The sequence below is a fragment of the Pongo pygmaeus genome, chromosome 7 (assembly GCF_028885625.2).
Source record: "Pongo pygmaeus isolate AG05252 chromosome 7, NHGRI_mPonPyg2-v2.0_pri, whole genome shotgun sequence".
Taxonomy (NCBI): domain Eukaryota; kingdom Metazoa; phylum Chordata; class Mammalia; order Primates; family Hominidae; genus Pongo; species Pongo pygmaeus.
The window spans coordinates 112,205,870-112,231,167 of record NC_072380.2 but is presented as its reverse complement, the minus strand read 5'-3'; the positions used below and the strand labels follow the sequence as shown (position 1 = coordinate 112,231,167).

The 25,298-nt window shown below is 37.8% G+C and overlaps 1 protein-coding gene across 22 annotated transcripts in view; it reads right to left on the bottom strand.

Annotated features, from left to right (window-relative positions):
- Nucleotides 1-25,298, bottom strand: part of VPS13B (vacuolar protein sorting 13 homolog B) — a 915,151-nt gene that overhangs the window by 93,986 nt on the left and 795,867 nt on the right. For all 22 annotated transcript variants that reach the window (XM_063669399.1, XM_054497603.2, XM_054497598.2 and 19 more), the window contains 3 exons: nucleotides 16,361-16,557; nucleotides 6,384-6,565; nucleotides 4,294-4,643 (listed from right to left, as the gene is read on the bottom strand). In XM_063669399.1, coding sequence (XP_063525469.1) covers nucleotides 4,294-4,643; nucleotides 6,384-6,565; nucleotides 16,361-16,557 — 729 coding nt within the window. The remainder of the gene's footprint in view (nucleotides 1-4,293; nucleotides 4,644-6,383; nucleotides 6,566-16,360; nucleotides 16,558-25,298) is intronic.

The window sequence follows — 25,298 nt, the reverse complement described above, 5'->3', positions numbered from 1 at the left end:
TCCAGTTGGCCTCTATTTCCTGGCTATGGATCTAAATAATGTCAAAATGCCACACCCCATCATTTGCCACTTTACTGAGAAGTGGGGGAGTAAACAGAGATACAACTCAGAAGCATTGTGATTCAAGTACAGAGGAGGCATGAAGCCAAGGAGACTACAGATGAATGTACCTGGAATCCAGCCTGGGCCATGACTAGGCTTGTACCCATTAGGGTACAGACTCATCTTGGGAAACAGAATCTACTCCTAATCATCCAGAATGCCCTTGAAGTAGGTGGGCAGGCTCCATGCTGCAGGTGGTGAAGTGGCCCTGACATATCTCATTCTTCCGGAGGCCCTTGAGGACTTCTAAGCCCTCTCACATCATCCATCTATTCCCATTGAACCGAACCTTGCTTCATAGTCACACTAATCACCAAAAGAGTTTCTGGCTAAGTGAGACCAAAGTACTCATAACAACAAGCATCTGTCATCTACCATAATACTCTCTACTATGGATTTTAATTGGTAGCAATGATTTCAAAACTTGCCTGCTGTTGAGTTTTAGATGAATCGTCTTACCCAGCCCCTGCCCATGCCTCCAACTGCATCTTGAGCTACTCTCCATTTGCTGAGGGCATTTGCTCAGGACACTCCATCCAGCTCCACTAGCCTTTTCCAGCTCCTCCAGCACTATGCTGACCTCCTTCCAACTCATCCAACACATCAAACTACTTCCTGCCTCAGAGCCTTCCCTCTGCTTGGACATCTTTTTCTCCATCTCTTGCTTGACCAACTTGTTTCTACTCAACTTTCAGATTCCTGTTTTAAGGTTGGTTTTAAGAGCAGCCTTTTGAGATCCTCCCAAGGTCAAGTTAGGTTCTTCTATTTTAGGCTTACATAAGATTCTATATTTCACCTTCAGAGCACTTGTTAATTTGTACCATTATGGGTTCAATATTGTCTCCATAATTAGACTTTATGCTGCAGAAGGGCAGCAACCACATCTTTACAGTTTTTATTCTTTACAGTTTTATCTCCAGTATCCAGCATAATGCCTAGCCGATAAATACTTAGGAAATAAACAAACAAAACCTTCAGTAGATTTAATTTGTAAAATTATAATTATATATTCACTGTACAAAGTTAGAAAATACAGGGGAGAAGAAGGGGAGGGAAAAATTAGGAAATACAGAAAGTATGGATTTTTAAAAATCTTTAATTTTAAACTCAGCAATAACTACTATTAACATTTTGGTGAATTTTCTTCAAGTAGTTTTTCCCTTCTGAATGTCCTGCCTGTTACTATTCTAGTCTGTCCTATCCAATCCTTTTTTATATATTTATCTACAAACCTTTAATCAAACTGGAATCACAGTATGTAATTAGTTTTGATGAGATTTTTCCATTGAGCATTATATAATCAACATGAACTGCTCTACTTGTAAACATTTTTCTTTCCTTTCAGTGCGAGTACAGACATGAAGAAAGGGATATGATTCCAATCTCCCACTTAGTTACACATCCTGAGATTAAAATTCAGTTTTCATAATGAATTGGGATCAATCTGCTGGTAACACAGAGGTTAAGTTACCAGACGGGGCTTGAGCAGAAAAAAAAAATCATATTACTTTCTTCATCTCTAAAAACTGACCTTTAATAAATGATGAGGGTTTTAGGAAAAAATGTAAATTAAAGAACACAAGGGGGTTGTTTACATTTTTCTAAAGAACATTCAAAGTCCTCAGGGAACTATTTCTCTACTGCTCCTTCATCTGTGGAGTTCATTATAACTGTAATAAGTTTAAGCATTTCTTGGAATGTTTTAAATTCTGTTATAATATTAAAAAGTTCATATGTATTTGATGTCACATCATAGATGTTGAGCCTCAGAATGCTCACTTGGAATCGTAATTAAAAGATGGCTTATCCACATTTAAGTTTCATGGAGTGTCATACAAGCATTTGCAATTAAACAGATATACCATTTTGGTATAAGAGAAGACACATAAGTGTAACCTTAATTTAAGAAAAAAACCCTTTTAATACTATTTTGTCCAAATCTGGGAAAGTGACATAGAAATATAAAACAAATTGCAAATGGCATTTTGGATCCTTAATCTGTTTTCACAAAACAGACATCATTTATAAAAGAGAAAAGAAAATCTATAGCCAGAGAAATCAGACACTGATTAATCTTGAACCCATGACCTAAAGGTGGAAGGCTAAACTGTTTCATGCTTCAACTGTCTGGTCCATCCACACTGGGGAAAAATGACTTGTCTCCAATATGAATCCGATAAAAGGTATGTGGAGAACTAAAATCACTTTGCTTGCTTATTAAATTCATATTTTTCACTGGCAGCAATTATACTGTATGTGAGCAGTATACACACAATAAAATCCAAGTTTGGGAAACTAAACTTCCGCTTCTAAAGGGGATAAACCACATTCAGAACATCTTAGAAACAATGAACTCAATAACGCTTTGTAAGCCCATTTCAATGTCAGATGTCCTATAATTTCAAAGTAGTGCACTTTCATATTTACTTTAGAATACACAGGGTTAGGTGCCTACCACATTAAAACTTGGTGGCAAGTACCCTTGACATGAGAGGAAACAAGAAAATTACAGCAACAATTACAGAAGTATATCCTCTTGTGGCTCATGTTAACGTTGCCAAATCCCTGTATAAATCAGAACCAACTATTCATAGAATGTACCTGTCAGCAATATGCTACGTGACATATGGCTCTACTTAATCAAATATACAATTCCATTAAAAAAAAACTCAGAATATTCCTTCAAGGCACTATGTTAGCCAGTCAGTCATTCACACTCTGATGTGGTTTAAAACATTTAAATATTTATGCACCATATTTTATTTATAAGTATAGCTGTGTCTAAGAGAGTATTTTTACGCTGGGAGGAAATTGGTATTTCTGAAGGCCATTTTGCAGTAGTTGCTACACATGAGTCCCCTTATAATGGTTCTGATACCAAGACAAAAATATTCTGGGTTTAAATGTTCTATCAATGATTCTTTTATATTTTCTAGGTTTGTTTTTTATTAAATGCATTGTTCAAAATATGACCAAAAAACAGAAATTGGAGCCATAGAGGTTTTTTTTTCACATGGCTATTTGAACCAGCTGCAAAGATTTAGATCACACTAGCTCTTATTTTACGCATGTCCTTTGCAACAAGAAAACCATGGAATGCCCTTAAAAAAGATTTTTAAAATATAAAACAGATGTGTTATCTTTTTTTCCCTTTGCTATTGTAGTGCCATGTTAGATAATTAATTCCTTGGTCTTGTATAGGTCTTCATGCTTATAAAGAAAAATATTTATTCTCATACAAATTCTTAAGTTAGAGAACAAAAGCTCCTCTTCCCCTTAACTGCTCCATCCCAAAAGGAGGTCAGTGGGGAATGAAGCACCGTTTCTCTTGGGGAGCCAGCTTCACACAAATGTAATATATACAAAATGTGGGGAAATGTCTCAGGTTAAATAGCAACACAAACTTGATGGAAATACAATATAACACTAAAATCAGTAAGGGAAGCAGAAGTGATTTGTTCTTAAATCACTGAACATATTATCATCCAAATATTCTGTGAAGTTACTTTTGTGCTAGCAGACATGGACAGGTTTCCCATTTTAAATACGCCACTTATCATAGACTTACACTTCATCCCTTTTTTTGGTTTGGTTTATTTCTGATAAGAAATAAAAGTTAAAAAATTATTAAAATAATCAAGGCTCTCTAATTGATTAAAAAATCCATTATCTAGTACTTTTTAGTGAATCAAAAAGTCAGAATGAGAGTAGAGGAAAAAACTAAGACTGTATTGTACTCACATATTTCATCTCGCTGCTTTTTTTGTTTGTTTGTTGGAAAAGATCAAATGCTTATCATCAGAAAGGGTCACACAGGTTCTTTACTTCTGCAATGGACCCTTAGACAATTTGATACATAGCTAAGTTGAAGCTTTGGCAAACTAAAGCCACAATACTTGGAAAACATTTCTGGGAATATGTTACTTTCCACACAGATGTGGTACATTAGTCACAAAAATGTGGGCATGATCTCCAATGCATGTGTAGAGAACCCATATTCTCCAGTTGTTCAAAAATAACATGCATCACTTTGCCAAAACAGAAAAGGCCTCAAGTATAATGGTGCCCATCAAATTCTTCATTCTCTAACATTTTTGTTTGTGTTTAACTTATTATCAGAAGTGATAGCATACAGAACCTAATAAAAGATCATATGTGGCCAAACTGTAAACTGTTATGGAATGTGCATACCTGTTGCCAAGCTTGTATTGCAGTGTTTAGAGAATGGACTACATGCTGTCCAATGTTTACAAATACAGAATCAACTATCACGGTGCAGTCAAGCAGCTTTTCCACTACATCGCTGGAAACTGCCATCTGCCCAAAGATGCTGAAGGGTTTCACCACACTTTGCATAGTGACATTTCTGCACTCTAGAAGTTTACAGTCTGCTTGAGCTAAGAACTGGATCTCCTGACAGACAGAACCATTATTCCACTGTCGAAGATACATGTGTGGTTCTCTGAAGGAAACAATCATGTATTCTAGTTCAGATGGCATATTTCTGTCGGAAACAAATGGCTGTAGATACTGTGGTGCAGCTGTTGAGAAAACAAACAAGGAAAACAGCAATTAAGATGAGCCAATACTTTGTGAAAATAAAGAGTGAAATGACATTCAAACTATTCACTTTTTGATTATTGAAATTAGTTTTTGGTGTTTAATAAATTCAAATTATTTCTTGAAGATATTATAATCTTTGGATTCCCATTTGATATTTGAAAACAAAACTGTTTTGTTCAATTAGGCCTCTTAAATATATATTGTCCAAAAGTAACTTTCACAAAAAATTGATCACAGAAGCCAATAAATAAACTGAAAAGCAGGTATCTATCTAAAGAGAATTTTATAGAACTGCTCTGTAGCTACCAATCAAATCTCAAAAACCAAAACCAAAACATGACTCAAAGAGAGTTAGAGAAAGCAGGTTAAACTCCATTTTTGCTGAAAAGGCAAGATGCTTAACAGCAGCTTTTTTTTTTTTTTTTTGAGATGGAGTCTTGTTCTGTCACCCAGGCTGGAGTGCAGTGGTGTGATCTTGGCTCACTGCAACCTCTGCCTCCCGGGTTCAAGCGATTCTCCTGCTTCAGCCTCCTGAGTAGCTGGGATTACAGGCACCTGCCACCACGCCCAGCTAATTTTTTTGTATTTTTAGTAGAGATGGGGTTTCACCGTGTTAGCCAGGATGGTCTCAATCTCCTGACATCGTGATCCACCCGCCTCGGCCTCCCAAAGTGTTGGGATTACAGGTGTGAGTCACTGTGTCCAGCCAGCTGTGTTTGGTTTTAATCTGATTTTCTCCTCTTCCCTTCATTACATGTAGGTCAAAAACCTAATACATGAGTCAAAATGTATCACCTAGAAAAGGTTTGGTTACAGAACATATTGAGAAATAATTGTTCAAATAACATTAGTAAGCTTATAAAAGGCCACTTTTAGTGTGTGGGAAAATTTAAACTTCCTTCCAAATTTGTAAAAATGATACCCCTTTAAATTAATTTGAGACTGTGCCTACCTTTTGTGGAAAGTATTCATGATTTTGAAATCAGGCAATACCAAGTATTTTTGGAATCTATTTGCTACTAATGTAATGACTCAGGATACTGAACAAGAACAGACATATTTCTTTCAAAGAGATCTGATATGGTTTGGTTGTGTCCCCACCCAAATCTCATCTTGAATTCCCACGTGTTATGAGAAGGACCCAGTGGGAGATAATCAAATCAGTGGGGCAGGTCTTTCCTGTACTGTTCTCGTGATAGTGAATAAGTCTCACGAGATCTGATGGTTATAAAAAAACTGGAGTTTCCCTGCACAAGCTCTCTTTGCCTGCTGCCATCCATGTAATACGTGAGCTGCTCCTCCTTGCCTTCCACCATGATTGTGAGGTCTGCCCGGCCATGTGGAACTGTAAGTCCATTAAATCTCTTTTTCTTCCCAGTCTTGGGTATGTCTTTGTCAGCAGTGTGAAAAATGAACTAATACAAGATCATAATTAGAATTATAGTAAAACTAACTTCCTTGAAAAATTCTCATTAGGTAGCATTCAAAAACATGTCAGCTCAATACCATTGACAACTTATATAACAGGTTCATAAGCTGGTTCAGAAGTAAAAGTTATGCCTGTTTTGCCAAGTCAACCCCAGGATAACTTTGGCACTGCTCGTTTTATACTTCCTGAAAAGACATTATCTAAGGTTGTTGACTTCTGTTTTGAAAACACTCAAGAGAAAATGGTAAGTATTAAATGGATGTTATTCTGATGCCAAAGAAAAGAGTACCTGTGCCTAGTTGGTCAAGGTGATGACAAAGATGGAATTCCAGGTGGGCAAACTGGAAAGAAACGCAAAGAGATGGGACAAACCACGGGGTAAAGCAGGAGTCAACTCTGGTACAGGCAGCCAGGGCTGTTGGAGTCACAAGTGGATCACAAGTGCTTTGAGAACCAGACTCACTTGCAGAGCTATGGGAAAGAAGTGATAAAAGAAGTTCAATAACCAAAATTTCCCAATATTACATGAGTGAAATGTCTTTTTATAAGGGTTTCTAAAACTAGTACTGAAAATCCTATAGTCAATATTTTATCAAATCTTCTGTATTTTCCTATGTAAATTAGTAATTTTTTATAAAATTAAGCTCGTGTTTGGCCAGGTGCAGTGGCTCATGCTTGTTATCCTAGTACTTTGGGAGGCCAAGGCAGCAGGATCACTTCAACTCAGGAGTTCGAGACCAGCCTGGGTAACATAGTGAGACCTCACCTCATCCAGAAAATTAGCTGGATGTGGTGGCATGCACCTGCAGTCCCAGCTACTCGGTGGTTGAGGTGGGAGAATTGCTTAAGCACAGCAGGTCAAGGCTGTCGTGCACTGCATTCCAGCCTGGAATCATGTTGATTATTCTCTATGAATTGTTCACAGAAAACTTTTAAAGGATTCCTCAAATGCCAACTCATACTGATCTATGATCATACTGATCTTCAAATCAATGTGCTTCCATCCACATCTCACAAAACTTACGGGCCATTTGTTCTGTTATTAGTTTAAGATCAATGCAGTTCAGAGTATGACTCTGCCACTCAAAAACCCAATACTTCAGTGTCACCATAAATATTTCACTTTTGTTTTACTTCTCCAGATTGTCCATACCCATATTTCCATAGGAGTCTGTCAATATTCTTTATTAAGCACTCACTCACTGCTGTAATGGGTGCCATAAAAGTTATGACCATATCCAGAAGCATGAGGGTCCCATGGACAATTACAATGCATGGGTCCTCTCTTCACTTGCCAATCCTCTTAACGCTATTTTATACAAGTTAAATCTTTATTTTTTTTTGAGACAGAGTCTAGTTTTATTGTCCAGGCCAGGCTGGAGCAGCGTGGCACAACCTTGGCTCAATGCAATCTCTGCCTCCCAGGTTCAAGTGATTCTCCTGCCTCAGCCTCCCGAGTAGCTGGGATTGCAGGCACCAGCCACCATGCTCAGCTAATTTTTGTATTTTTAGTAGAGATGGGGTTTCAACATGTTGATCAGGCTGGTCTTGAACTCCTGACCCCAAGTGATCCACCCGCCTTGGCCTCCCAAAGTGCTGGGGTTACAGGCGTGAGCCACCACTCCCAGACTATATGAGTTAAATCTGATTAAAATGAATAGTGACGGCATCCATAGAAGGGAAGATGTCTGCACATGGTGGCTGCTGCTGTGCACGGGAAGCATGCTGCCTAGATTGTATTAATGCTAACAGGAACACGAGACCTGGGAATTTGGGATTGTTGGAGGAGAACAAGTTGTGTCCTGTTAATTGTGGATCACCGAATCAATGTTGCCCTTTCCCCACAGCTCACTGTCTTCCACTCTCTTCTTTTCATCCTGAAATATGCTCTGTAGCTATCACAGCCTGGCTCCCAGATCCATGAGGAGCCTAAGGACAAGCAATGTGATTTACAGAATCCTAGGGAGAACTATGACAGGAAGCACTAAAGAAACAAATCCTTGATTTTCAAAGAACTCACAGTCTAACTGGTGATACTCAATACGTAGACATTTACAAAAATTACCAAACAGAACCACCCCCCAGGAATAGGAAAGTGGGAAGTGCTGCCAGAGTGGAAACACAAGAGGAACTTAATGGCATGGGTGAATCATGTGGGATTTTCAGAGGTGTGAATCTTCCATTGGGTTTTGAAAGAGGTTGTGAAACAGGCTGGTGAAAATGAAAGCTGGGAGCATTCCAGCATGTTTACTGAGTTGTTTAACCTCAAAGAGTTTTCAGTTATGTGGTGTAAGCATTTACTGCAATGCTAGTAAATCTCCATTGCAGACAAAGAAAACAGACTCTGGAGCACTAGGTTATTGACTATGCACAAAAACGCAGCTAAGTATATTCTTAAAACATCTATAATGGGCACAGTAATCCAAGTAACTTTCTAGGAATTTGTAGAGTTAACAAAAGATTTCATTGGCAAGATAAAATTAAAACTTGTATTTATTCAGAAAGAGGAAAATATATTAGTTGTACATGTGTTTTACACATTTGAACTCTTTCTCTTATACTACTCATGTAAGTTTTTAGAAATAGGGCACAATGTTAGTCAAAATAGTATTAAAAATCTAGGCAAGAGTTCTATGGGACCAGTTTTTTAAAATGGGTACACAGTTTGAGGGGTTTATCTGAGGCATTTTTCTGGCCAATTACAGTTTTTGACACTCTGATATTTTCCAAGATTTATTTTTCTATCTCCTGAGAGTGGCAAATACTATAACATATTGCAAAGGGTTGCTAAAACATCATGAGTATCTAATACAGTCTTTACTTATAACAAATTGATTGATTCTTCACTTTTCCTAAATTAAATGCACAAAGCAATGGTTAGACATGTTTTTAGGTATATACAGTAGCTCCTGAATCATAAAATCATACTCCAGTAAGCATTAGTGCTAGTAGCACTACTCTAGTCAGCAATACTCCTTCAATCTTGAAATCCCGACTAAAATGCTTACTAGGTTAATTTATATGCAAAAATTAAAACTTTTATTTAAAAATTGGAGTCAACAAAATCACACACTTCTTAAACACAAAATATAGTTTATGTAATTTGAATATACCTTTACTCTATTTTACATTAGCACATTTATAGTTTTTGATATTCTTAACTTAAATCACCATTATATACTATAAAAGTAGCATGTATGTGTTTACCTTTTACCTAAGGATTAAAATGATCTAAGTACAATAGGACTAAATAGTCATAAATATGAGTGATGTTCCTGCTAGAGATTTGCAGTAGCTACATTTGTATAATTTTCCTAATTAAGTGCAACAGTGGACTTTAATCTGATTCACATCTCAAAAGGTCAACCATCAGATGTATAATAAGCAGAAAAAGAAAAGTAAAAAATCTCACAACTTATAATATTTATATTTCAATATTTCCCCTTTTCCCAGAAGACTTTCAAAACAGGTCAAATTCATGGCCAGTGACAGTGTTCACAGAATTATTTGGTGCTCTTCACTTTTAACTGGAAAATAGTTCCTGGAAGCAAGACCTCTCAAATAGTAATAAACACAATTCACGATTCAGTAATTTATTCCAGTAGCTTTAAGTTCAGAGGGTTATTTAAGTGTTGTTTTTAGGATAGTGGAAATATCCTAGACAGTGAGAAGGATGGCAGGTGTTTTATTTATACCTTCATTTTAGCCAAAGAGTTACTTACCAACTGTCCTGAGTGACCTACAGAGGGGATCAATTCTTTAAACAAGGAGTGTTCAGTACATCTAGATGTAGACTGATCCTATCTTAATGGCACTGTGGGGACCTAGGCACAATCCCTAAAGATCCAGCTCTGCATGTCACTTCTCTATGGACCCTTTTATGGTAATAAAGATTTTATAATATAGGATAATATAGCATAGAGTTTAAGACATGACTTGCTCCTCCTTGCCTTCCGCCATGATTGTGAGATTAAGCAGAGAATGACCAAGGTAGGAGAACCTAGAATAAAATGTATGCGCGGCTATCATTTATATTGTAGTATTATGCAAGTTATTTCACCTGGCTAAATCTCAGTATTTTTCACTTATAAAATGAGTACAGTAATTAGGCCTACCTTTTTCAAGTATCACATGAGCTACTGCATATAAACTACTTAGCATGATGTCCACCACTCGATTAAAAAAAAAATGATCAAAAAAATCCATTCCTCTTTTTCTTGTGGGCAAGACAAGGTACCATACTGGCTACATAGGTTAATGTTAATTGATTATCTTTAGCTTCCTAAGAGGGATCTCACAACAGCATACTGGCATTAATCTCAATGGGGCACTGTCTCTCAACGTTGGTTCACATAAATTCTCCCCTACCCACTGCACGAACACTGCTCTGTCCATCCCGGGAGAGTGCCGAATGGGTGAGAGAGGACGCAGGAGGACGTGTGTGCCTGTTGCACTGCATTTCTTCTACTCCTTACAATGGTTGTTTTCCAAATGTCTTAACCCTAACTCCAAATAACAAGCACACTTTTATTGTAATCCAGTATACACATATAAAACAGGGGAAAAGGTTTTCTGAAAATATGACACACACTATTTTCTATTGTGATAATATATTAACATACATAGCATAAAATTTATCATTTTAACCATTTTAAAGTGTACAGTTCAGTGACATTAAGTACATTCACATTGTTGTGCAACCATCACCACCATCCATCTCTAGAACTTTTTGATTTTCCCAAGCTGAAACTCCATGTCTATTAAACCCTCACTCCCTACTCTCCCCTCCCCACAGCCCCTGACAGCCACCATTATGCTCTTTATGAATTTGACTGCTCTTGGGATCTCATGTAAGTAGAATCATATAATATTTGTCTTTTTCAAACTATTTTCTATTTTATGTTATTTAAAAAATTCCAGTTGTAACCAGCTATTTCATAACCCATGAATGTGCTCCAGTTTGTAGTTTGAAAAATAACCTTAAAGGAGCCTTCAGGTAAAACACTCCTTCAAATCTAACTTAAAAAAAAAAAAAAAAAGGAAGAGTAATCTCCCAAGGTTCATAGAGTAGGCAACACGACATAGAGAGCTCATAAGTACCATCATTCAAGAATCTGAGACCTCAGCAGCACCTGAGTACTTCGGGGACTGTGTATGCAAGAAGAACTACATGGCAAAGGCCAACTCCCTGGAGGACTTCATATACAGAGTTCAATCACCACCTAAAAGAAAATAGCAAAGGGCCTCAAAAGCAAACCTGGGGAAAAAATGTAAGTATTCCTTCCACTCAAGGAAGAGAAGACAAAAACTCAGCTTTAGCATTAGGGAAGGGTAAAGGAAAGAATTTTCTGGATAAATCATGGATTATACCAGTGTGTAACTAGAAACACAGGTGACAAAGCAGTTCCAAATGTCAAGATTTATGTATAAATGGCTTATAACACTAAATGAATGACCCAAAAATCTAGATACATCTAAAAGGGCAGACCCAAGTAGCCAAATGGAGAGAAACAACATCTGGAAGGCCACAGTCACTTTTTGGGAGGAGAGAGTTCAACCAGCAGAGAGAAAAGAAATGATTCAGGGACTTATCCATCGTCACGCTTTCTCTGATTCCTCCACTGTCTATATACACAAGAACAAAGGTTTTGGGAAACGAAAAGGAGTTCTTCTTCACATTCACACACTCATACATACACAGGCTGTGGATCACTGTCTCAAAGATTCCCAAATATGAGTGGACAGTGATTTCTTTTATGAGACCTTAAGGGAGTAGGGAGAACAAAAAAATACATATATTAAAAAGCACTTTATACAACTCACCAGAAGTTTAATTTTTATCACATGAAGAAAGAGCCATACACCCTTAAGCCATTTCTCTTTCCAAGATGCCTTCTGTCATGAGTCAGCATTTTGGGGGTAGAGATAAAAAGTCCTTACAAGCAATCTACTCTCACATGCTTTAATATTGTGAGAAGATGACCATGAAATCTGGACAGGAAAGCACCAAAGTCTTGGCACAGATCAAGAGTTTAACATTATCATTAAACAACTTATAGAGAATTAACCAGACATACATATTGAGATCTGCACAGTTACTATTGTGTTATATAATAAATGCCTGTAATTTGTGTGACTTTCCACAGCCAAAATAAGTATTTCTGGAATTAGTTCCTTAGGGGTGAAGGTAAGAGGAAATAAATAAAGTAAAAAGTTGTTCTGATCCATCAGAAGACACCTGATTGATTTCAAACCCAGGGAACCTGCCAGGGTGGCCCAAGAGAGTAGGGCTCATGACTCCTTTTCCCTTTTGTTCCTCCCAGGGCTAGTCACCTGGTAAGAAGCTGCCAATTGCAAATAAGAGTGTGTGCTTGCTGGATGTCTTCTGTTTGCTCTCTTGACCCACCTTCTACCATTCCCCACCTTCTTCTTTGCCTCCAGAAGGGAGCTTTCTGGACTGCACCAACAAGCTACTTTGTCCTCTGGCTTGTCCTTGGATTCAGTCAGTGGGAGGTAGCCACAAGGTGACTTAGAAAGCAGAAGAGGAGTGAGGTAAGGGTATGTATTTTCCCGGTTCCTTTGCAGCCAGATCTCTGTACATTAGCTGTGTTCCTCTACCAAACGTAGCTACAAACATCCTCACTGAGTTAGAGTTTTGATAATGGCTCTATCACTTGGCTTCTTTTGGCCTAAGATTGGGACAGTTTCCCAGGGTTCCTAGCCCACACTTTTTCAGTTCATTAAACTCTCCCCAGTCACCCAGTCTGAGTTGCCATCTGTTTCCTGTCAGAACCTGACTGATAAGAGGTTTACTTAGGCTTTGGAAACAGGCAATGGGTGTGGACAAATACATACATGACAGGAGTAAGATAAACAGCTGAAATGGATAGCATGACCAGGGCTCCAGAGGCTGCATCCCTTGCCTCTAGTCCAGTGCACAGCAAATAGAAGGTGAAGGCTTTCAAAGGTCAGTACTATAAAGGTCAACATTTACTTCAAATGCTCCCTCCCAAAAACCATAATATGATCAAGCAAACCATTAGTTAAAGATATAGGAACCTAACAAATGACTCATTTTTTATTTTTTGAGACAGGGTTTTGCTCTGTCACCCAGGCTGGAGTGCAGTGGTGTGATCTTGGCTCACTGCAACCTCTGCCTCCTGGGCTCAAGCAATCCTCCCACCTTAGCCTACTGATCAGCTGGGACTACAGGCATGAACCATTTCACTTGGCTAATTTTTAAATTTTTTTGTGGAGACAAAAGTCTCACTATTGCCCAGTCTGGTCTTGAACTCCTGAGCTCAAGCCATCTTCCCACCTCAGCCTCCCAAAGTGCAGGTATTAGAGATGTTAGCCACTGAACCCACCCAATTATTGACTCTATTTTGTCTTCAGTCATTTGCACTGGGGGCTCCCTGTCATCCATTGAACTGGTTAGTGCCTATTCATTCCTTAAAGTCTCAGTTTAGAAATCAATCTCTCAACACCAAATAGCATATTGTTGATGGAGCCAGGCCTTAAACCTAGGTCTTCCACCTTGAAAGGTGGAATAGAGGTCTTCTCCGTCTATTAAATGCTACCTCTATTTACATATTTACAGTGATGCCATTACCACAGGAACATTAAAACTTCATCTCAATTATAGGCAAGAGGCTCTTCTTTTTTAATTAGGCTTCATGGGATATATTTTTGTGAACCTTCTTCCAGTAATGTCCAATAGTCTGATGTAAATCCTTCTCAAACCACTGAGACTCTCCTTTATAAGACAATCTCTAATCATAAAAGTACCAGGTTTTTGTCCAGATTTAGATTTCTCTTGTGACAGAATATACTGAGGCTAACTGTAAAAGCTTTCTGTCTGCATGAAATATTGACATATTATCAAATCATTACTCTTTTCTTTCTAGAAATTGGATAAAACAAATACAATCCTGAATAGTGTTTTATTTTGTTGACTTTTAAAACAACTCTTCTAATTTAATTTCATTAATATAAATTTCTATCTGAAAAATGATTAATCTCAAACAATTTAAAGTGAGATAAATTGTGAAATATTAGGTAAGGTGAAAAATCCCTGGTGAGGACAAAGATCTGTGACTACAATGTCAGATGCTTGGTGAAAAACTGCCTGAATTTGATTGTCTGCTTAAATTTCTGTTTCCTAAAGGCTCCACATTTCTATACTGCTAAGCTTACCACAAAAGTAATTTTTATAAATGTTTCAGATTCAGAGGCATTAGCTTTCTCTACAATTCTTCTTTCGATGGTGAAAATGCATTACTTCATAATTAGAATCAAGAAGTCATTTCTAACTTGATACTATTAATGAAACTCAGATTTAAAAAAATCAATTTAGTTATCCATAGCTCTATTTTCTGAGATTTCCTGGTTTCTGATGAGATAACCTAAACTTAGAAAAGGCAATCTTTCCATCCATGAAATAATTAATCACAGGATGGGTGTTCTTTTTATTGCTGAACTATATGCAGGTAAAATTAAAACACTACTTCTCTAATATATTTTCACTAATTCTACAATACCAGCTAAACTGTTAGGAAAGTAAATATTTTTAAAGAGCCCAAATAACCTAGAAATAGAATATATGAAATATAAAACACAAAACACATTATTATCAAGCATACAAAATAATCAACGAAAAAGACTATGAGGCTACAAACCAAAATGTTAACAGAATTTATCTCCTTGTAATTATGGGCAGTATTGTTTTATTTTCCAAATGTTCTTCAATGAACACATATTAATAAAAATAAATATTTCCAAAGAAAAAGTATTCACAATAATTTATAGTAAAAAGTAGGAACTGGAATACAAAGTGGTGTGCTATGATTATAACCTTGTAAAAGCGTGTACACATATGGGCAAAAATAACGGTAACAGAAAAGAAAAAACATTTGATTTGCAAGGTATTGGAATGGTGGATGGTTTTTCCTGTTACTGTCAGAATGTTGTTTCCAGGGAAAGAAGAAGGTATTACATAAAAGGAATAAGATAACAACACTAAGCCAGCCCATCAGGAGAAGTGGCACGTAGGGCATCCACAGCAATGAACAGCATAGCCTCACAGTACACATGATAGTATATGACCCAAGAAAGCTGTTCCACTGGTTGTGGTTTACTTTGTTTATTGTCTTTTATGGGGGCATGAGCAAAGGGACTTAGCAGGTGTGTGTAAGCTAGAAGTGCTGAAGAATAGATTGCTGAAGCTATTTTTCTCTACTGTAAATTAGTGGATGTGTTAAGCAGGCAAAAACTGAAATGAGGATAATCTGGTCTAGAGATTTTTTTGGTGTGTGTGACAGGGTCTTGCTTTGTCACCCAGGCTGGAGTGCAGTGGTGAGATCACGGCTCACTGCAGCCTCACCCTCCGGGGCTCAAGAGATCCTCTCCCCAACAGCTTCCCAAGTAGCTGGAACTACAGGTGTGTGTCACCATGCTCAGCTAGTTTTGTCTTTTTTATAGAGATGGGGTTTCACCACATTGCCCAGGCTGATCTCAAACTCATGGGCTCAAGCAGTCTACCCACCTTGGCCTTCCAAAGTGCTGGGATTATAACTGTAAGCCACTGTGCCCGGCCAGCTCTAGGGATTCTTTATGGCCAGTGAGGCTTTATAGGTGGATAAAACTTTATCTGCATAATATCCATTGGGTATGAGCTATTTTGGTTAGCTACATAAGTTTCTTAGTGTCTGGAGGATTGTCGTTTTCTTTTCTTTTCTTTTTTTTTGAGAGAGTTGCACTTTGTCACCTAGGGGAGGCTTGTCTTTTAAAGTTTTAAAAAAACAATTAAGATGAAAATATTCCTAAAATTTACCTTTTAAAAGGAGACAATTCAATTTTTTTAACATTTCTTTTAATGCCCCAGGATAATCATTACACATATTGATTATGATGTCATTAAGCTTCTATTGAGGTGTGTGTATGACTGTATTCCTCTGTATTTTGAGGTTGAAGATGACTAGACTTTTTGTTTAATTTGCTTTTTTCCATTTTTTTCTTTTTATATTTAAGGAACAGGTTCTTAGTGAGGGCTCACAGAGCTGTATTATGAGTAAAAACACAGGATTTTGAGTACGCAGACTTTGAAACATCAGATTTTGTCTTTCTTTGTGGTTTTCATCTGTTGTTCAGACAGATGCAGCTGCTAGACAGCTGAAATACAGTTAAATGAGGGGTCACTAGATAAGAAAAGATGACTTATCATTGTTTCCCAGTGTAATGCTACCATATCATCTTTCAATGAATTACCTTTGGTCATCAGCTGCATTTTGACTGCTGTTCAAGACAATTCTCCAAAGATCTGAAGATACTAATTTCTTCTGGTCATTCACGAGATTGATATCCGGCAACTGCAGTTCACAGACTTTGCTTTCAGACAGATTAAATTCTCTAAATGCAACAAAAACCTTCTGGAGTTCATCCCAGTATTCCAAGCTACAAGGAACCTATGTTAAAATAAAAAAAATTTAGAAGTTGCAAATAGAAACTATGCTTTTATATGTTGAAATTCAAATTAAACCTTTATAAAGGTTATAACATTAAGACCTTTAGAGGAGAATAAGGTTATAAAAGACAGTAGTTTAGGATTTCTTTTCATATTACTGTATATTCATCCTGTTTATTTTTAAAGACCAATTCAAGAATAATATATAAAAACAGCCAAAATTTTAAAAGTAATAATGGAGAACAAATTCTACAAGGTGTTAAATGTATTATAAACCCATAGTAAGTAAAAGATAAGGTTAGTGTAGTAACATACAAATAGATTAAAAGAATAAAATAGCAGAGAAAGGGCTAGGTACAGACAAAATCTTACTATGCAATGAAGGTGCCAGCCAGGCATGGCGGCTTGTGCCTGTCATCCCAGCACTTTGGGAGGCCGAGGCGGGCAGATCACCTGAGGTCAGGAGTTTGAGACCAGCCTGGCCAACGTGGTAAAACCTCATCTCTACTAAAAATACAAAAATTAGTTAGCTAGGTGTGGTGGCGTGCACCTGTAATCCCAGCTACTCGGGAGGCTGAGGCAGGGGAAATATTTGAACCCAGGAGGCAGAGGTTGCAGTGAGCAGCGGTCACACCAGTGACTGCACTCCAGCCTGGGCGACAGAGCAAGACTCTGCCTCAAAAAAAAAAAAGTAACGAAGGTGCCATACCAAATAAGTAGGAGAAAGATGGAAAATGAAGCTGCAAGAACTTACTAGTCACTTGGTAAAACCAAAGTGGGTCCCTACATCATTCTTTACACAAAAGTAAACTCCAAAAGGATAAAACTGCTGAAGGCTAAGAAGTGAAAGCGTAAGAGAAGAAACATGTTAATATTTTAAAAATGTTATAATAGGGTAGACTTTTGTATGTATGGCATGAAACCCAAGATAAAATCAAATTTAAAAAAGTAAACTGGAATAAGACAGGTAACATTCGATGACAGGTGAAGGAATATTCGTTCTGATAGGAGAGAGCTCTTACAAATCAATGAGAAAATGATACATAATCACAGAGAAAAGATAGATTTCACAAGTTCCTCAACTGTGCCAAATGTCTACTGCAAGCAGAGCATCCCCCTGGGGGCGCTTCTGCATCACGCTTGTGGGACTTGGGAACAAGGGGAACCAATGAAAACATGATGCTCATGCTGCTTGCCATGCCACAAGCAATAGACTTCTTTGCTTCTGACCAGGAGTCTTATTCCTTCTGCCAGCACCCACGAAACACTAACAAGATAACTTACTAGCTTGCACTGGGTAAAATCCCAGATCCTGACAGCAGTTAGATCACAGAAGAAAAAATATAACCAGCCAGTAAACACAAAAAGATAAAAAGATATTCAACTTCACCAATACTCAAAGAGACTCAAATTAAAGCAATAATGTAATATTTTATTTACTAACCTTTCAGTTTAAGAAGACTGACCCGGTCTAAGTACTGTACAAGCATGAGAAAAAACAACCTTTTTTTTAGACAGAGTTTTGCTTTTTCACCCAGGCTGGAGTGAAGTGGCGCGATCTCAGCTCACTGCCACCTTGGCCCCTGGGTTCAAGCAATTCTCCCACCTCAGCCTCCCGAGTAGCTGGGATTAGAGGCATGCACCATCACGCCCAGCTAATTTTTGTATTTTTAGTAGAGAAGGGGTTTTGCCATGTTGGCCAGGCTGGTCTCAAACTCCTGACCTCAGGTGATCCACCTGCTTCAGCCTCCCAAACTGCTGGGATTACAAGCATGAGCCACCGCGCCTGGCCAAAACTTTTTTTTTCCCTAGGAAGTATGCTTCTAAGAATTTGTTTTACAGAGATTCCAAAGCACGAGTGTGTGTGCACACATATATATGTATATACATATGTGTGTGTATGTACTTCAGTACTGTGTTTATTAATAAGAAAAGTTGAAACAGGTCGAATATCATCAATGGAGGATTGGTTACATGTAACATGCAGATCTATAGAATGTATTTCTACACAACTGTTAAAATGAATAAAGAATATCTCTACACCAGGCGTGGTGGCTCACGCCTGAAATCCCAGCACTTTGGGAGGCCAAGGGGGTGGATCACCTGAGGTCAGGAGTTCGAGATCAGCCTGATCAACAAGGTGAGAAACCCCGTTATCTACTAAAAACACAAAAATTAGCCAAGCATGGTGGCAGGTGCCTGTAGTCCCAGCTACTCAGGAGGCTGAGACAGGAGAATTGCTTAAACCCAGGAGGTGGAGGTTGACATGAGCCAAGATCGCGCCACTGCACTCCAGCCTGGGCAACAGAGGGAGACTCCATCTCAAAAAAAAAAAAAAAAAAAAAAAAAAAAGAATCTCTCTATACATTAACACAAAAAGACATCTAGGAAATATTATTTTGTTTAGGATGAGAACATGTGGGTTAATCGTATTTGTCTTAAAAAATAAAAGAGCAGCTCAGATGTGTTTCCCTTTTTGGAAGCATTCCCTAATTACCATCCTCAGAACTGATTACTGCCTCTCTTGCGTCATGTCTATACCTAGTACACTACTGTAACACAGGACTCACTATATTTGGTAATTACTTATTTATATGTTTGTCTCCTTTAGTTGACTCTAAGATCCTTGAGGGCAGAAATGGCACATTATTTAAAAAAATATTACTAGCACCTAAAACAGTTTTGAGGACAAAATGGGATCTCAAAAAAGCTTCTTTAATGAATAGATTGCTCCTTAACCTTTCTTTCCTAAATAAGTAATTCTCAATCTTTCAACAGGACTAAATGTTGAAATAAACGTTACCTCCACCTATAATTAAGTTTCTTTTCTTTAAACAGTGACTTGAGCATCCATATATGATGAGATGCTGGAAGGAAGAGGGGAGAATGGATATGCGGAAGAGGGTAAATATGATGAAATAGAAGCACATGTTCTGGTTAGTGATAAGTGACATATCCATGGCATTAAACTTTTAGCCACTATTTCTTGAAATTCTCTCTTTTCTTGCTTTCCATGACATAATTTTCCTCTAACTTCTTTTCTCTGGGTTATTGCTCCTATATTCTCTCTCAGCCTGAAATACCTCTATACCCCCTACTTTCTCACTGTCTCATGTCTAAATCCTTCACATCAATCAATAACCAAATCGAATACCACCTATCTCAGCCTTTTCACCTCCCCAGATGGAAAAATCCTTTCTCTTTTCTGAACACAAATAATTTTTTTTAAATGGGAATGTCTTTTACAGCTCTTATCACTGTATACTTCATGTTATAGTTATTTCTGTATGTGACATCTTCTCTGGTGGACACATTACTTGAGGGAATGATTTCCATTTGTCTAAGCTTTGAATTTTCACAGCACCTGGGATAGTGAATACAGCAAATGTTCAAAAAGAGTTGCTGAATAAATGAATGAATAATTCGTGAATCAATGAATGAATATACACATTCTGGGTGGTTCAACCCATCTCTGGCACATTAAAGATTCTCCACAAAGAAGTATAGAAGTTGAAAGTATGAACTTTGGATCAGTTCTATTGGGATTCAAATCCTAGCTCCATTAACTTTTTCTTGGGCAAATTAATTTTTCTTTTTTTTTTTTTGAGAGAAGGTCTCACCCTGTTGCCCAAACTAGGGTGAAGTGGTGTGATCACAGCTCACTGAAGCCTTGACATCCCTGGCTCAAGCGATCCTCCCACTTCAGTCCCCCAAGTAGCTGGGACCACAGGCACGTGCCACCATGCCTGACTAATTTTTGTATTTTTTATAGAGACACGGTCTCCCTATGTTGCCCAGGCTAGTTTCGAACTCCTGGGCTCAAGCAATCCTCCTATCTTGGCCTCTCAAAGTGCTGGGATTGTAGGTGTGACCCACTGTGCCAGGCCTAAATTTAATTAATTTTTCTAACACAAGTTCCCATATGTGTAAAAGGGGGATAAGAATATAGCTACCCTTATAAATTTTCACAAAGATTAAATGAGACAAAGCATTTTATTTAATATCACATAGTAAGAGCTTAAGAAATGTTAGCCATTATTTACCTCTCTCATGCTCAAAGAACACTTTGGAAGCTTATATGTTGTTGCAAGAATCAGGTAAGTTGCAAGAGTTCTGATTATTAGATTTCTTAATAATGGGTTGGACTTCTGGGAAGAAAATAATAAACTATGAATCTGGATGTTCAGGAACACTGTACCCACAGTTCAATATTATCTTCTGCTACATATCTGTTAAAAGTGTGGCCCTCCATATATGCTATGACTTCAGAGATAAAGGAATATATCATTGCTTAACTACTCTCTGGACTGCCAGTGAGTCAGCCCTGTGGTTTAAGGTACTCATAACAACCAGTGGTGGAAAAGATATGGTAACTGGAGTATAAATCCCTAGAGAGACATATAAAAATCTCAGTGGAGGCCAGTCGCAGTGGTTAATTCCTATAATCCCAGCACTTTGGGAAGTGGAGACAGGAGGATTGCTGGAGCCCAGGAGTTTGAAATCAGCCTGGGCAACTCGGTAAGACCCTGTCTCTACAGGAGAAAAAAAAAATTAGCTGGGCATGATGGCATGTTCTTGTGGTCCCAGTTACTTAGGAGGCTGAAGTTGGAGAATCGCCTGAACCCAGGAGGTTGAGGCCGCAGTGAGCCATGATTGTGCCACTGCACCCAGCCTGGACAACAGATGGAGACCCTGTTTCAAAAAAAAAAAAAAAAAAAACCACAAGCAAACAAACAAAAACTCAGTGGACAAGGGAAGGCAAATGAGTTGAGAAAAAGCATATTAATAATTTAATGATATAGTCACCTTGCTGTGCTATCAAATATCAGATCTTATTTATCCTATGTCTGTATCAAAACATTACGTGTCCCATACCATAAATATATATGATTAGGTACCCATACTAACTAAAAATAAAAAATTAAAAAATGTGTTTATTATAAAATGTTGCATAAACACAAGTACAACAAAGAATATAAAATTGCCTATCATCCCCCCAAAAGAAAAAGCATATTAATATACCTATTGTTTTTGGTAATACAAATAACGGAATGTAAAGTTCAACGTAATCTTTTTGGTGGAGAGGTTATACAGAAAATATGCAAAAAATACTTGTTTCCAGCATCATCTCCTGAAATTCTGCATTAAAACTAATATATAATAGCTTATAAAAATTAGCTGGCACATTGGAAGGCAGAGTAGGACCTTAAGGAAAAAGCACCAGTAAGTTTTTAAGTACAAGGCAAGGGTTGGAGTAGGTACATAATATAAGGCAGTCCAAGCTGGGAACTGCTGTGGGAAGCCATTAGGTAGCCTAGGGGCAATGAATGCGGACTGCACCAACAGTGGGGCTTAGGGAAGGAGGAATTGTGGGAGCCTAAAATAAGAGATGTGGAAGAATGCCAAAGAAAAACTTTATTTAGTTCACAACTTGTGTGAGGCTGGCTCTGTAGCTACATACTTCAGCTGGAATATTCTCAGTTACTCTGAAAATTCAGAAAACAATAGATTACTATGGAGATACATACCAAAGTATGTCAGTTATGCATCAGAATTTTCCTTTATGTGCCCTATTTTACTCTGTTAACAAAGGCATATTAATAAATTCACTCCGAATGAACCCCTATTAAAAATTTAAATTGTATGCCTTTAAATACATGTGCAAAAGTCACATACTTATTCTTTTTTCCCATTATAAGAATATATAATCATCCTTCAGTATCCATGGGGGGTTGGTTCTGGGACTACCTACAGATAACAAAATCTATGGATGCTCAAGTCCCTGATATAAAATGCTGCAGTATTTGCATATAACCTATGCATATCCTCCCATATACTTTAAATCATCTCCAGATTCCTCATGATACCTAATACAATGTAAATGTTATGTAAATAGTTGTTACACTGTATTGTTCAGGAAATAATGACAAGAAAAATAAGTCTGTAAATGTGCAGTACAAGCACAATTTTCTTTTCTTGAATATTTTTGATTGGTGGTTGGCTGAATCCATGGATGTAGAACTGATGGATACAAAAGGCTAACTCTATTTGTCTTTAATACATCGAAATAAAACCTAAAAACAACACTGAGTATAACATTTTAAAGATTTTATTCAAATACATATTGAACCATAAATTTACTTTTAAAAGCATATAGACATCATCTTTACATTATCTTATTTCTCCATCCTACAAAAAAAAAAAGTCATTGGTGTCACACTTTGGATAAAATCCTGACCCTACCACTTAAATCACTGCTTTATGACCTTGGGCAACCTATTTAATGATTCTGAGCCTCAGTTCCCTCACTTGTAAACAAGGGTAGTAAAACCTGTATTGTTTTTACGCTAAATTAAGGATTTTTGACTTTATTTTCTTTGAAGGGCTGAAAGCAAAGAAGTGATGTCAAATTTGTATTTTTCAAAGATTTTGGATACTATAGACAATGGATTAAAAAGATGCAAGTGGCCGGGCATAGTGGCTCATGCTTGTAATCCCAGCACTTTGGGAGGCCGAGGCAAGTGGATCACAAGGTCACAAGTTCGAGACCAGCCTCGCCAAGATGGTGAAACCCCATCTCTACTAAAAAAAAAAAAAAAAAAAAAAAAAAAAATAGCTGGGTGTGGTGGTGGGCGCCTATAATCCCAGCTACTCGGGAGGCTGAGGCAGGAGAATCGCTTGAACCTGGGAGGCGGAAGTTGAAGTGAGCAGAGATCGTGCCACTGCACTCCAGCCTGGGTGACAGAGTGAGACTCTGTCTCAAAAATAATAATAATAATACCAAAAAAAAGAAAAGAAAAAGAAAAAGTGGCAAGCGTGGATGCAATAAGACCAAATAGGAGGTCTAAGCTAGAAATGTTGATAGCTGACAGTATGGTTGGTGGCAACAGAGTATTATGTAGGAGATTCTTGGGACATACTAATTAATAAGTCTTATTGATTGATTGGCTGAGAAGTGAGAGGGAAGTGCCAAGAATAACTCCCAGTTTCCTAGCCTGAGCAGCCATATGGATGCTGATGTCATTTACTGGGATGGGTAAGACTGATATGTAGTATATGTGGGTAGAGGAGGAGAGATCAGAAGTTCATTTTTAGCCATTCTGAGCTGCAGGTACCAATAAGCCATCCCAGCAAAAATACTGAATAAGGGGTTGGCAATTCTGGAGACTGGAAGAGGGAGTTAACTGTGCTGATACACAGTTAAGCTCATTCAGCACTAGCCTTTTGTCAGGAGGGTATAGTGGAAAAACAGAGGGCAATGAAGTTTAGGTTACTTATTTGTAAGAAGGTATTTTAAATGATGAACTAAGAATGCAAACTGGTTAAAAGAGGATATGAAAATGGTGAGCTGATGAAAAGAGGACATCAGATAACTACAGTTTAATGAATAGTTTAATGAGTAACTGTAGTGGGGGTTGTTGAATACGCAGGGCAGAGAATTATGAAAGACTGTGAGGGAGCTTAAGATGCTGGAATAATGATTTAGGAGTCACAGCAGTTGTGGATGATGACAAGATCCAGGGCTTGTGCGTGGGAGTGAGTAGTTAAATGGAGTGGAAAAGATTCCTAGAGATATGAGATCAAGGTAGGGTTTTGGCTGGGTCATTTATGGCAGTGAAGAAAAAGGCTGGCAGCCATGGGGTAAGGACTTGTGAGAATGGGAGAGAATGACCAAAAAGTTAGTAGATGACAACAACAAAGAGGGATGAGGAGAATATAATTAGAGAAAATGAGAAGCAAGGGGACTTGACAAGAGGGCAGAAGAGTAAAGGCCAGTGGCATTGGTGAGCAAGGAGAACACTTATCCTCCTGGCCTTGAGATAAAAAGAACGTGAGAGCCTCCACATCAGAGGGTTGCAATGGTGAACTAGGTCTCAGGGGACAGCAAGATTTTATTCAAGGTAATGGCACAGAAGAACTGCTGGAAGAACAGGTGGAGGCTTAGGGGAGAGTTCGTTAATCAAGGAGAATATGATCCAGAGGGCAAAGTGGAAGGGCATGGAAGGCTGAGGAAGAGGGAGGTTGGTAAGAGTAGGTACAGTATCTAGACAGGAAGAAATGCATCTTATAGTTTGGGTGATGACTAGAAAACAAGGAAGTGAAGCATGCGGTGGAACTGACACCTGATTTAGGAGGAGTAGAGACAATGGCTGTGGTTCTAAAGGTAACCTACTACTACTTCTTGAGGCCTGGCTTGCATGCCATGTGTTCTCAGATTAGTATTCTTAAAGATAACAGCGCTACCTCCTTTAACAGTCTTTTATTCTACTTTCTCAGACTAGTATTCTTAAAAATAACCATGCTACCTTCTTTAACAGTCTTTTATTCTAAAAAGATCTTGTTTAATATACTGGTACATCCACTCAAATTATTTTGCATTCATGCCAATTTTTAACAAACTTTGCATTAACTTAACTCACTAATCCTCTCTTGTCTTTCAGTTAGAAGTTGACATTGCCCAACTAATCTCTAGTTGGTGGTGACATAATTAAGCTAAAAACCTAATGTGGTCTTATTGCTCTTGTAACTTCATATGGTAACAATTAATTATTCTCAAGGAATAACTCTGGGCTCTATTTTGTGTGATCTATTTAAAATAACTTTATTATGTGCTTTTAGGTTTGAAAGAGATGACGTGAATGATCTTTAGTTACAATATCTATAACTGAGGATTTGTTATTAATGCCTGTACTGAATAACTTGAAGGAAAGATGACTATTCCAAGAGTTTGGTTGCCAAAAA